This window comes from Heptranchias perlo, chromosome 2 (assembly GCF_035084215.1).
Source record: "Heptranchias perlo isolate sHepPer1 chromosome 2, sHepPer1.hap1, whole genome shotgun sequence".
Lineage (NCBI taxonomy): Eukaryota > Metazoa > Chordata > Chondrichthyes > Hexanchiformes > Hexanchidae > Heptranchias > Heptranchias perlo.
Genome location: NC_090326.1, coordinates 24,098,048 through 24,111,907, shown reverse-complemented (window position 1 = coordinate 24,111,907; position 13,860 = coordinate 24,098,048). Strand labels below are relative to the sequence as shown.

The 13,860-nt window shown below is 39.5% G+C and overlaps 1 protein-coding gene across 2 annotated transcripts in view; it reads left to right on the top strand.

The window, feature by feature from the left end:
• Positions 1 to 2,879: 2,879 nt before the first annotated feature.
• The window catches only part of LOC137335782 (acidic amino acid decarboxylase GADL1-like), a 138,235-nt gene continuing 127,254 nt past the window's right edge, over positions 2,880 to 13,860 (top strand). The window contains exons 1-2 of one of the 2 annotated variants that reach the window (XM_068001188.1): positions 2,984 to 3,073; positions 3,231 to 3,405. Coding sequence is in view for 1 of the 2 variants with exons in the window: in XM_068001178.1 (XP_067857279.1) it covers positions 3,010 to 3,073 (64 nt within the window). In the remaining variant the exon portion in view is untranslated. Of the gene's footprint in view, positions 3,074 to 3,230; positions 3,406 to 13,860 lie in introns of both variants that reach the window. The other variant, XM_068001178.1, reaches the window with a different exon arrangement.

Here is a 13,860-nt window from a genome sequence, read left to right as displayed (position 1 = left end):
GTTGCTGGCAAAGTCAGCATTTATTGCCCATCCCCAATTTTCATGTGTAAAGACACAAGTGTATTTTCCACTGGGTTTATATATATTGATTTATATGGACACAAGTGTATCTCAGCACTCTTCCACTAAGTTTATATATATTGATTTATATAGTCACAAATGTATCTCAGTGCTTTTCCATTTGCTTTATATATATTGATTTGTATAGATACAAGTGGATCTTGTTACTTTTCCACTGGGTTTATATATTTTGATTTATGTAGGCACAAGTGTATCTCAGGATTTTTCCATTTGTTGTTTATCTATTGATGTATATAGACACAAGTGTATCTCAGTACTTTTCCACTGGGTTTATATATATTGATTTATATAGACACAAGTGTATCTCAGTACTTTTCCATTTGGTTCATATATTTTGATTTATGTCGGCACAAGTGTATCTCAGGATTTTTCCATTTGGTGTTTATATATTGATTTTTATAGACACAAGCTTATCTCAGTACTTGTCCACTGGGTTTGTATACATTGTTTTGTATAGGCACAAGTGTATCTCTGTACTTTTCCACTGGATGCATATACATTGATTGATATAGACACAAGTGTATCTCAGTACTTTTCCACTGGTTTTATATATATTGATTTGCAGAGATACAAGTGTATCGCAGTACTTTTCCACTGGATGTATATATATTGATTTATATAGACACAAGTATGTCTCAGTACTTTTCCACCGGGTTGAAATATTTTGACTTGTATAGAGATAAGTGTATCTCAGTACTCTCCCACTGGTTTTATATATATTGATTTGTATAGACACAAATGTATCTCAGTACTTTTCCATTTCGTTCATGTATATTGATTTGTATAGACTCAATTGTATCTCAGTACTTTTCCATTGGGTTTATATGCTTTCACATGTAGTCTCAAAAAATGTGGTTGGCCATTTAGGACCGAGATGAGGAAAAGTTTCTTCACTCAGAGGGTTGTGTAACTTTGGAATTCACTAGCCCAGCGGGCTCTGGATGCTCAGTCATTGAGTATAATCGATGGATTTTTGGAAACTAAGGGAATCAAGGGATATGGGGATAGGGCGGGAAAGTGGAGATGAAGTAGAAGATCAGCCATGATATTATTGAATGGTGGAGCAGGCTTGATGGGCCGGATGGCCTACTCCTGTTCCTATTTCTTATGTTCTTATGTTCAGTACTTTTCCACTTGGTGTATATATATTGATTGATATAGACACAAGTGTATCTCAGTACTTTTCCACTGGGTTTATATATATTCATTTGCAGAGACACGAGTGTATCTCAGTATTTTCCACTTGCTTTATATATTGATTTATATAGACATAAGTGTATCTCAGCACTTTTCCACTGGATGTATATATATTGATTTATATCGACACAAGTGTGTCTCAGTACTTTTCCACTGGGTTTATATATTTTGACTTGTATGGCGATAAGTGTATCTCAGTACTTTACCACTGGTTTTATATATATTGATTTATATAGACACAAATGTATCTCAGTACTTTTCTGCTGAGTGGTGGAGCAGGCTTGATGGGCTGGATGGCCTACTCCTGTTCCTATTTCTTATGTTCTTATGTTCAGTACTTTTCCACTTGGTGTATATATATTGATTTATATAGACACAAGTGTATCTCAGTACTTTTCTGCTGAGTGGTGGAGCAGGCTTGATGGGCTGGATGGCCTACTCCTGTTCCTATTTCTTATGTTCTTATGTTCAGTACTTTTCCACTTGGTGTATATATATATTGATTTATATAGACACAAGTGTATCTCAGTACTTTTCCACTGGATGTGTATATATTGATTTATATAGACACTAGTGTATCTCAGTATTTTTCCACTGGTTTTATATATATTGATTTATATAGACACTAGTGTATCTCAGTATTTTTCCACTGGTTTTATATATATTGATTTAAATAGACACAAGTGCATCTCAATACTTTTCCACTGGATGTATATATATTGATTTGCAGAGACACAGATATATCTCAGTATTTTCCACTTGGTTTATATATATTGATTTATATAGACACAGTATCTCAGTACTTTTCCATTTGGTTTATATATGTTGATTTATATAGACACAAGTGTATCCCGGTACTTTTCCACTGGGTTTATATATATTGAGTTATGTGGACACAAGTGTATCTCAGGACTTTTGCACTGGGTTTATGTATATTGATTTGTATAGGCATATGTTTATCTCAGTACATTTCCACCTGTTTTATATGTATTGTTATAGACACAAGCTTACCTCAGTACTTTTCCACTGGGTTTATATGTTTTCACGTGTATTGATAGTTGTGTATGTGTTTATATATATTTATTTGAATAGACATTAGCGTGTCTTGGTGTTTCCCCATGGGATTCTATATATTCACGTGTGGAGACACAGATGTGGCTCAGTACCTTTTCACAAGCTTTATATATATTTGTAGATGATAAATATGGGCGTGTTTTAGTACTGTGCCACTGGGTTTGCTGAAATACATTTTTATCATATACACACACACACTTGCACCAATATATCTGTGACAATCTCAGATCTTTTCCATCATATTTTTATACATACACATTTGTTTCATATGCTCACAGGGTACCCCAGTATTTTTCCACTTGGTTGATGTATATTTACATGTGTAACGTATACAGATCTGTGTCTCGCAGTCAGTATTTTTCCACTGGGTTCATATATATATATTTATGTTATACGCTCACACGTGTGTGTGTGTCTCAGTACTTTTCCACTGAGCCCAGTTGCTACACAAAGCTGTGGTTTCCTATTCTGACGTCAAGCCTGCTGTCAGCCCCTGAGCTGCCTTTTGCTCTGACTCTCCTCCTACTTTTCCCACCTCCCCCCTCCCTCTGTGCCTTTCTGCCTCCTCCTCTCTTTATCTCCCTCTCCTTTTATTTTCTCTTGTAAGCGATCAAGTGAAATAGTCAAGACGGAGACCGCAAGCAGCCAGCAGCTAAGATGGGAGACACAAACAACAACGCCGAGGTGACGGATCTGAAGGGATACAGCGGCTCCAATGCGGGTACGTTCACTTGCAATGGTGCAGCCGAGGCTCGCCTTCCGCGTCTGTGTGTGTCTGTGTGGTGTGTTACAGGTGTGTCAATGCAACAAAGCGCAGATTCAAAGGGGAACCGTTCTGTTTAAAAATATTTATTTGATTTATTGTTTTTAATTCATAGCAGCCGAGTATGCTGGGATCTCGCTGACGATGCGCAGTATCTCAAAGGAAACCCAGTTGGGTAAAAAAAAAAGATAACAGGCGAGAGTTCTCATGAGGACTGCGGGCGACTTGAATTCCCGCTATATTTTTTTTCGCCCCTCTATCAAGTTTCCGGGAGAGGGCTGCTCTTAAAAGTGAGAAAAATTGATTTTTTTTTTGATCAGCGTGCTCGTGAGAAAAGGTGTTTTTAAAATATGTTTAGACTCAGCAACTGGAGCTGTTTTCCTCTACAAGGCAAATGAATGATTGGGGCAGTAGCTGCACAGGATGATGAGGAGCGTCGCGTCTCCTCAAACCATAGTGCATTTCCTTCTCTTTTACATAAAATCATACAGCACACAAGGGGGCCATTCGGCTTATATCGTCCCTGTGCCGGCCCTTTGAAAGAGCTGTCTAAATAATCCCGCTCTTTTCCCACATTGCAGTCTTCTCTCTACCACCAGTCGTGCTTTTGGTTACCTAGGACCCCTTTAATGGGGAGGGGAGAGGAAGTGTGTGTATATATATATATATATATATATGTGTGTGTGTGTGTGTGTGGTGGGGAGTCCACATTGATTCCAAGACAGAATCTGAAATTAACATGAGATTGACAGGGGATTGGAAGCCTCCCCTCCCCCTTGCTAGTGGAGATCAGCCAAGTTGGGTATAATTCCACTGCGACTGCCATAGAACAATTTCAAATGGCCAGATGGGTCGCTGTCGCTATGGAAACCCGAGACACAGTTGATGCAACCGTCTGGCACATTGCTGCAAGTTACCGCATGGAATTATTTTTTTTTTTGTTGCGACCTTGCTTTAATCGGGATCATCTTCAATTCGGCTTTCTTCAGCTTACGTGCTGCACCATTAAACCTAGGCAGGCGTTTAAGAGGATGTGCCATGTAATTCTTTTTTTTTTGCAAAATGTTTAAAGCGAACACATCGAAAATATGAAATATATATATTTATTGGTTTCTGCTTTCTGGATCACCTTACAGACTACTTCTGATGTTCTCCGATTTCGCAGAAGGAGGCGTTTCATTGCTAGCAAACTCTACCCCCCCCCCCACCCCCACCATCCACCATCCCACAAACAAATGGACAATTTGACTTTGCAGCTCCCCCAACAGCTTAGACTTGAGAATATTGCTGCGGCGATATATTTTTTAAAAACAGACATAATACATTAAGGTCATCCCGTGTCAACACTTAAACCCATAGCTCTCAGAAATAACAGAGAAATAGACACAGGTACATCGGATATAATTATTTTTGGGGGATCTCTCAGTAGTTCTTTGTTCTTATCCAAATTCGTTATCATTCACACTCCCAACTGCTGTGCAGAACTGCAGTCAGTTTGATTTAGGTTTTTGGTGCAAAAAGGGAAAGTTAGACCCAATTGCATGTATTTGCCCATTAGAAAGATTAAATTGCTTAAAGGGGCACTCTCTTGACTGGGAGGAAAAATCAGCAAATGTTTTCTGGAGGGCGTGGAAGAGCGGTAGGCCCGTTGTCATAGAATCTCACAGCACAGAAGGAGGCCTTCGTGTCTGTGACGGCTCTTTGAAAGAGCTATCCATTTAGCCCCACTGCCCTGCTCTTTCCCCATAGCCCTGCAAATTTTTCCTTCTCAAGTAGATATCCAATTCCTTCTTGAAAGCTACTATTGAATTTTCTTCCACCACCCTTTCAGGCAGTGCATGACAACATTGAGTGCATCTCATGATTTGAGGTTATTTTTTTTGCCATGTATTTGGAAATCAATGGAAGACGGTTTCCCAAACACTTCCACTGGTGATGGGGGCTTTGAAATGGGTTGGCAGCTGCTGGAAAGAGAATTATGTCAAGCATTCATCCCAGTTTCCTCTCCCGCGAGCCTCTGTAAACTAAAGATTTCTGGTCATGAACTAACCATCATATTAGTGACAGGATACAGATCCATTAAAAAAAATTGACGAATCATTTTCGGACTGAGAAAGCTGAAGAAATGTGCTTCATTTGTATCACAGTGCCATCATGCAGAACTGACGCAGTGATGTGTTTCGACGTGATTTAACCCTTCGAGCGCCACATGACTCACCTAGGTGGTGTCAGGCTGTGGGAGACACTGGTGTATTTACTTGTTGGTGGCAAGTGCTTTGTGGCATTGGTGCCAGAGATTGACTTGGTTGTATTTCTGGTGTGACCGTGTCAATTTATAGAATTTGGACTTTTCATCAGTTGCAGGACTGATCGTTAAATCCAGTTGTGAAAACCAAAAGAAAACATCTTTTTTAAAAAAAAGTTGCGAAATTAAATACAAGGAAAAAGTTTACATTTTGGGAAAACATGGCAGAATGAGATTGAAGAGAATAAAAATTAAAATGAAAATTAAAAGAGGAGATAAGACAGAGGAAGAAAAGAGATTCTTGGCACAGGTTCTTATTTTCATGCAAAATTGTGTTTTAGTTGTTTAATTTGTTTAGGATTAATATTACAATAATAGATATTTCTGATGTTTAAGTAACTTTGTTACTGTAATATTAATGTTTATTTGGGCATTGTCGTACATGAGGTGAAAACAAATCAAACTGATTGGCTTGGGGAGGCAGGTTTTGCTTTGACTGTCCTAGCAGTGTGAGGAGTAAGTGGTGAGACCACACCTGGAGTACTGCCTTCAGTTCTGGTGCCCTTATTTAAGGGAAGTTGAGCAGTTCAGAGAAGGTTCACTAGGTTGATTCTGGGTATGGAAGGGTTGTCTTATGAGGAAGGATTGAACAGGTTGGGTCTATACTCATTGGAGTTTAGAAGAATGAGAGGAGATCTTATTGAAACATACAAGATTCTGAGGGGACTTGATAGGGTAGATGCTGAGAGGATGTTACCCCTCATGGGGGAATCTAAAACTAGGGAGCATAGTCTCAGAATAAGGGGTCACCCGTTTAAGACGGAAATGAGGAGGAATTTCTTCTCCCAGAGGGTGGTGAATCTTTGGAATTCTTTACCCCAAAAAGCTGTGGAGGCTGAGTCATTGAATACATTCAAGGCTGAGTTAGACAAAGTTTTGATCAGCAAGGGAGTCAAAGGTTATGGGGAAAGGGCGGGAAAATGGAGTTGAGGTAAAAATCAGATCAGTCATGATCTCATTAAATGGCGGAGCAGGCTCGAGGGGCCGAATGGCCTACTCCTGCTCCTATCTCTTATGGTCTTATGGTCTAAGTCTCTGCATTGTTTTTTAGTAAACAAAGTAATAAACTCTGCTAAACATTTTCATAGTGCTCCTTGGTGTTGCACAGGTTAGCAGTGACCTAATTAGAAAGCATATTGGCTTTCATGATCAAAGAATTTGATGCATCAGATTACAAACTGACAGTGCCACACTTTAACCCTTTGAAAGCTGCAGCAGAATCTCTGTACATTCAGCCCTTATTAAAAGAATGTGAGCAAGTAGAGCAAGTTTTCAACTTTATTTTGAAGAACAGTGTGAATTTTGATGTCACCTTTAAAACATGCATTAGGACAAATTGACTGAAATTTGTCTTTACAGTTGTGTGAAAGAAACAACATGGTTTGTGAGCTGAATAGGGCTACATGATTGAAGATAGTGCTGTAATGCATCCAAGTTGTAAGATATTGTAAACAGATATCCTGTGAAAACCTTAATGTTTCTGAGCTAGACATTGTGGTCAGTGTATTGTGTGACCTGAGCACTGCACATATATCATGGCAGGAATATGAGTACGCCATTCGGCCCCTCGAGCCTGTTCCACCATTCAGTTAGATGGCTGATCTGTACCTCAACCCCATTTACCCATCTTTGCTCCACATCCTTTGCTGCCCTTACCTAACAGGAAGAGTCCAATGATGGAGATCCTTGAGGTTTTCGATTGGGTGCTAACTTTCTCAGCAAGTTGGGGGGGGGGAGGGGTTTCTCAGGCAGGTGGAACAGCTTCTCTGAAAAGTTTCCTGCCACATTGGATGGTACTGTGGACAATGAACACTGTAACTGCTGCTATGTCAGCTCTTACAACACCTGTAAAAAGTTCCATGTTTAAGTTAAAGTTGAAATAAAAGAAACCAGTTCAGGCCTGTAAGCATTTTGGGAGTGGCACTCCACCTTATACCACTCCCCTCCTTCCCATTTTCTCTGTCCATGTAACCTTCCTTTTGTCTTTGCTAAATTTTCCATTTGATTCTTTCTGAAACTTTCCTTTAAACCTAACTTGTGTTTCCCCATTTTATATCTCATGTTTGTCTTTTGTCTGAATCCGCTTTATAAGGTAAAACCTTACTTTGTCTTGTGACTGTTTTGATGGTTGGCAGGACATGCCAACACTAAAGATATTTTCCTATATAGCCAGTTTTGGATAAAAAGTGATAAAAGTCCTAGTTGTGCTGGCCTTGGTGGTTCCTACAGGCTGGGATAAATTTATTGCTACAGATACAATGACACAATCATGTTAGGAACTGTGTTACTCTCCTTTTTACTACTCCATGAAACATCTTGCAAGATATTTACTACATGGGAATACTCCTTTAAGTGGACATGTTTCTAATGGGAAACCCCAAGTTGAACCGAGGTATATGTCATTGACGGAAAATCCCTCAGTCCTTAGTTTTACTTTATTTGTATAGTTGTATCATATTACATGGTTTTGGTTATGAAAAATCTTTAATATACATATCTCTATGAATGTAACTGGTAGAACCTGAGCCTAGTGGAGAGACTCGAGAAGCTGGGTTTGTTCTCCTTAGAGTAGAGAAGGTTAAGGGGTGATGTAATACAGGTGTTCAAAAATATGAGGGTTTCTGATAGAGTAAATAAGGAGAAACGGTCTCCATTGGCAGGGGGGTCGGTGACCAGAGGTCACAGATTTAAGGTAATTGGCAAAAGAACCAGAGAGGAGATGAGGAGAATTTTTTTTAAGCAGCGTGTTGTTATGATCTGGAATGCACTGCCTGAAAGGGCGGTGGAAGCAGATTCAATAATAACTTTCAAAAGAGAATTGGATATATTACATAAAACGGGAAAAAAAATTGGAGGACTATGGGGAAAGAGCGGGGGAGTGGGACTAATTGGATAGATCTTTCAAAGAGCCGACACTGGCACCGTGGACTGAATGGCCTCATTCTGTGCTGTATGATTCTATGATTCTTCTTGTGCTAGACATTACAGGCACACCATCAATTGCGTATTGCTATGACTTACTGAACTAACCAATATATTATTTAGTAAAGCTGGAGTACTTTGTTGTCCTTCAGATGATCAGATTGGCAGACAAATTCAACTGTGAGACAGCAAAATAATAAACATATGAATTTGCCAGATTTGTTTCAGGAATATTTACTTGAGATATTTTCAAGGTCTTTTTCTATATAGGGGTTTATATCTCTGGTCTGTTTTTTCAGATCTGTTTGAATAACTGATTTCAGTTTAACATCCCTTAAGTGCCCCATTTCTATTGGATTATATTTACTTAGCACCATAGAATAAGCGACTGGGACATTGTCAAACAACAATTACCGATGTCTAATGATGTGAACATAGGCTTGCTGAGTGCTCAATCCAAAATCTTACCAGAGCAGATATAGAAATCTGGCTTTGTTTGTTTTTAATGGACAGTTAGCTGGATTACCTAATAAAATTTTAATAACTGAATGAAAATTACAAAACAGGATCAGGAAAGACCATTCATCCCTCTGGCTCACAGCATGGACACTTTGAACCATGGGCTGCTCCACACTTGCATTGAATATCATTTTCAGCATATATTTTCAGTGCGCCCTTTGGACGGGTCAGTAACAGTCTCCACATCAACAGGCAGTGCACAGTGAGTAGGAATGCAGATTTGAGCCCCCCAACACCCTGTTGAGTTCCTCGTCTCGGCTGTGCTGCTTGGGCAACACACCAGGAAGAGTAGGGCATTCCTGTCGTCACTCAGTGCCTTCACTTAATCTCATTTTTCTAACAGGGGATCAGTGAATAGCAATTTGGAGCGGGAACCCTGGCTGACACAGGGGCTTTGAGGCCAACTGGTCGTGTCCTCACCACCAGTTTAAGTAAGAAAAGAGACACCATGGATTAAAAGTAGGTTGTTTCTGGTCTGTGTAACTCAGTACCATACCAGGCAGTGGACGTACCCACTGGATAGTTAGAAGAGCTTGAAAGATAGCGGACTTTGTTGTAAGATATATAACAGTGCGATCAGATATGTCAGGTCTTTTGGATTTCCAATAATTGACATAGTGTAGCTGTGGTTGAAGCAAGTACATGAATTAAAAAAAACTGAAAGCATAAATAAAAAGAAAAACAATCTGCAAATGCTGGAAATTTGAAATAAAGATGGAAAATTCTGGAAATACACAGTAGGTCAGTCAGCCACTGTAAAGAGTAAAGACATATAGGTTTCGGGCTTTTGTCAGAAGTACACTCAAAATGTTAATCTGCCTGTTCTCTTTCCAGATGTCAATTTCTCTGCTGTGTGTTTTCTGTCTTTATTTTGAAAACTTATTCTGTTCAGTTGGGTGCTTTCAGCTGGTTTTGGGAGTCAGATTTGCTAGATATTTTATCCAGTCCTCATTGACTTCATCAGCGTTTCCCGTTTTAGGCCTAATCCCTCGGGCCTGATGTCTAAAGCTGCAAATAATCAAATAGCTACATCCTCCTGTATGATTCTGCTCTCTTTCCAGTAAAATCAATGTGCTGATTATGCAGCATATTCTTCTTAATTAGAATAATACGATGAGCCAACGTGAAGACTCATTGCTTTGTCAGTGAATAAAAGATTTCAATGTGAGACTGTGCTTGCAGGGCACTACAGTCTGATGGCTTGATGTGTCATTAGCTGTGAACACACGGCTGTGCCGCTCACTGTTTCCAATAACCTCTCCCTCTCGCTGTCGTGGTGAGCTGAAAACTGCTGGAATCGAAATAATGGCTGTGCAAAACAAGAGACCTCCTATTAAAGAGGGTACTGTACCGTATTCAAATGAATGGCACCAAACATTTAGACTTCTTATTAAGTAGCAACTTAACCACCATTAATAGGTATATACATCAAGCACAGGAGTCTGACTGGCTGAGTCAAAGGGCATCAGTCAGCATATGATAGAAGTCTGTTTTTGTTAATGGAATGTATTATGTCCTAGTGTCATATTCCTTACTTACAATTTAGTGAAATGTTAACTTTTATGCTGAGAATTTCACTGATTCAAAATATTTAATACATTAAAAACAATGATTATTTATGGACATTCAAGCTTCTGTTATCATCTGTGAAGTCGGTAATGTTCCTTAGCTTTCTTGCTCATCTGCCTGCCAGTTAATTCCATTCTTAATATTACACTGACGTTACTAATGAATTATAAAATATAGTAAAATAATATTGTCACAGCCACAAGGTTAAATAGGATGCTCAAAGGAAACTCATAGAGGCAGCAAAGTCAGAAGATAAAATGTTGTTTGCAAAGATCTCATCTCCCAGCAACCTCAAGGATAAGCTTTGTTCCCTTCCAGAAATGAATCTTTCTCCTGCAGTTTTCTCCTCTTAATCCACCCTGGCCCTTTTCCCCCATATCCTGAGTAATGTGGCTTATAATAGGATACAATTCCATGGGCAACAGTAGCTATCTGATATCTCACCAAGTAACCGTTCTTCACATGAGCACTGAGAGTGGACGGTAGGTGGGAATGTAACCAACAGTTCCACCTGTGCCCAATGTTGTCCTTACCCAGAATCCACACACAGGGTCAGTAAATATCAATCAGTAGTATAAATGTAGAATTATTACCCCATTATATCCATCAACTCTTTTCATTTACATTTATGATGGAAGCTGCCCTTGTAAACTTGTCACACTGTAGTTACACCCTTCCACCACTGGAGGTGCTGTAGCACCACCACTGGCAGGAGGGCGGTATTACAGTGTGACAAGTTTACATAGGCAATGGACATAGGAATTTATAATGCAAATATAAAAATTAAGACAGAATGTATGACTTTAAAATGGGGACTGACTTATGCCTGCAGGCCCTTTGTCCAATTATCCTCTGCCCTTTAATACCATCTGATGGCTACACTTGGTCTTGACTCTCCTTGTGCAACAACGTAGCAGATATGTTATATATACCCGAGGATCTTGGAACTGAGATCAACAAAATCAATACAGATCAGGGATGAAATATTGGACGTTTCGTCCTGTATGGTTCAATGCCATATTATGCAGCACTCCTGCTTTAAGTCATCAGAAACAATAGATTTAAACAAAGACAAGATACTGCTTAGAACAAGCTGGCATTTTCTTTCAATTCCTTGCCAGGCGACCCTGATTACTATACCTTTAGGTCCAGGCAACAGAAACACATCTTTCTCTGAACAACCTACAGCTATAAATGCAATAAGAAATTGTCTTTTTGCAAGGTTTATGCTATAACAAACAATTTAACTCGAAGCATTTATACTGCAAACTAGGCACAATTATGAAAATGAGATCATTCCTTTACAGCTTTACCCCGTAAGTTAAAGGATATCATAAGATAAATGCAGATGAAGAAGGCTGTTTGACTCATCTTTGTTCATCCATCCAGAAGCAGTTGATTGCTTCTTAAATAATTCCACGATTTTTGTCTCCTCTACTCAACCCAGAAGTCCATTCCAAGTGTTGATCACTCTTTGTGTGAACAAGAAACTCTTGGCATCAGTCCTAAATTTGCCTTTTACCAGTTTGAACATGTGTCCTCTTGTCCTCCTTCTGCAACTTAGTCATTTTCCAGATTTACGTTTTTCACACTTTTTACTATATCATATTCTTCTGCAAGATCACCTCTCAGTCCTCTCTTTTCATGACCGAAAGGTATCAAGTCTCTTCCAGTCTTTCCTCATAACTCAGACTCTAACACTATGGATCAGCCTCATGGTTCATAGTATTATAGTATCATAGTAGGTACAGAACAGGAGGAGGCTATTTGGCCCATCGTGCCTGTGCCGAACTTTGAAAGATCTATCCAATTAGTCCCATTCCCCCACATTTTCCCCATAGCCTGGTCATTTTTTTCCTTTCAAGTATTTATCCAATTCCCTTTTGAAAGTTACTATTGAATCTGCTTCCTCCATCCTTTCAGGCAGTGCATTACAAATCATAACAACTCGCTGCATAAAAAAAAGTTTCTTCATGTCACCTCTGGCTCTTTTGCTGATCATTTTAAATCTCTGTCCTCTGGTTACCGACCCTTCTGCCACTGGAAACAGTTTCTCCTTATTTACTCTGTCAAAACTTTCATAATTTTGAACACCTCTCAAATCTCCCCTTGACCTTCTCTGTTCTAAGGAGAACAACCCCAGCTTCTCCAGTCTCTCCACATAACTGAAATCCCTCATGCTTGGTACCATTCTAGTAAATCTCTTCTGCACCCTCTCTAAGGCCTTGACATCCTTCCTAAAGTGTGGTACCCAGAATTGAACACAATACTCCAGCTGAGGCCTAACCAGTGTTTTATAAAGGTTTAGCATAACTTCCTTGCTTTTGTACTCTATGCCTCTATTAATAAAGATGTGGAGATGCCGGTGATGGACTGGGGTTGACAATTGTAAACAATTTTACAACACCAAGTTATAGTCCAACAAATTTATTTTAAATTCCACAAGCTTTCGAAGGCTTCCTCCTTCGTCAGGTGAACGGTGTGGAAATAAAATAAAAAGAAAGCACGTCAGGCTCCTGATGAATGTAATACTTATGTGACGAGTGAACCTATTCGAGACTTCAATCGTGCAGCTTTCAGCCAGGTCTGCTCAATGGCGATCCAACAAAACCCAGAGAAGCTCCTCCTGTAATGCGCTGGAATACGGACTTTTTTATTTCCACAACGTTCACCTGACGAAGGAGGAAGCCTCCGAAAGCTTGTGGAATTTAAAATAAATTTGTTGGACTATAACTTGGTGTTGTAAAATTGTTTACAATCTATTAATAAAGCCCAGGGTCCCGTATGCTTTTATAACGTCCTCCTCAACTTGCCCTGCCACCTTCAATGATTTGTGTATGTGCACCCCCAGGTCTCTCTGTTTCTGCACCCCCTTTAAAATTGTACCATTTAGTTTATATTGCCTCTCCTCATTTTTCCGACCAAAATGTATCATGTCACACTTCTCTGCATTAAATTTCATCTGCCATGTGTGCCCATTTCACCAGTCTGTCTCTGTCCTCCTGAAGTCTGTTACTATCCTCCACATTGTTTCGTGTCATCTGCAAACTTTGAAATTACACCCTCTCTACCCAAGTCCTGGTCATTAATATATATCAAAAAGAGCAGTGGTCCTAATACTGACCCCTGGGGAACACCACTGTATACTTCCCTCCAGTTTGAAAAACAACCGTTCACCACTACTCTCTGCATTCTGTCTCCTAGCCAATTTTGTATCCACCTACCACTGTCCCTTTAATCCCGTGGGCTTTAATTTTGCTAACGAGTCTATTACATGGCACTTTATCAAGTGTCTTTTGAAAGTCCTTAAACATAACATCAATCGCACTACCCTCATCAACCCTCACTGTTACTTCATCAAAGAACTCGAACAAGTTAGTCAAACACGATTTCCCTTTAACAAATCCATGCTGACTTTCATTTGTTAGCC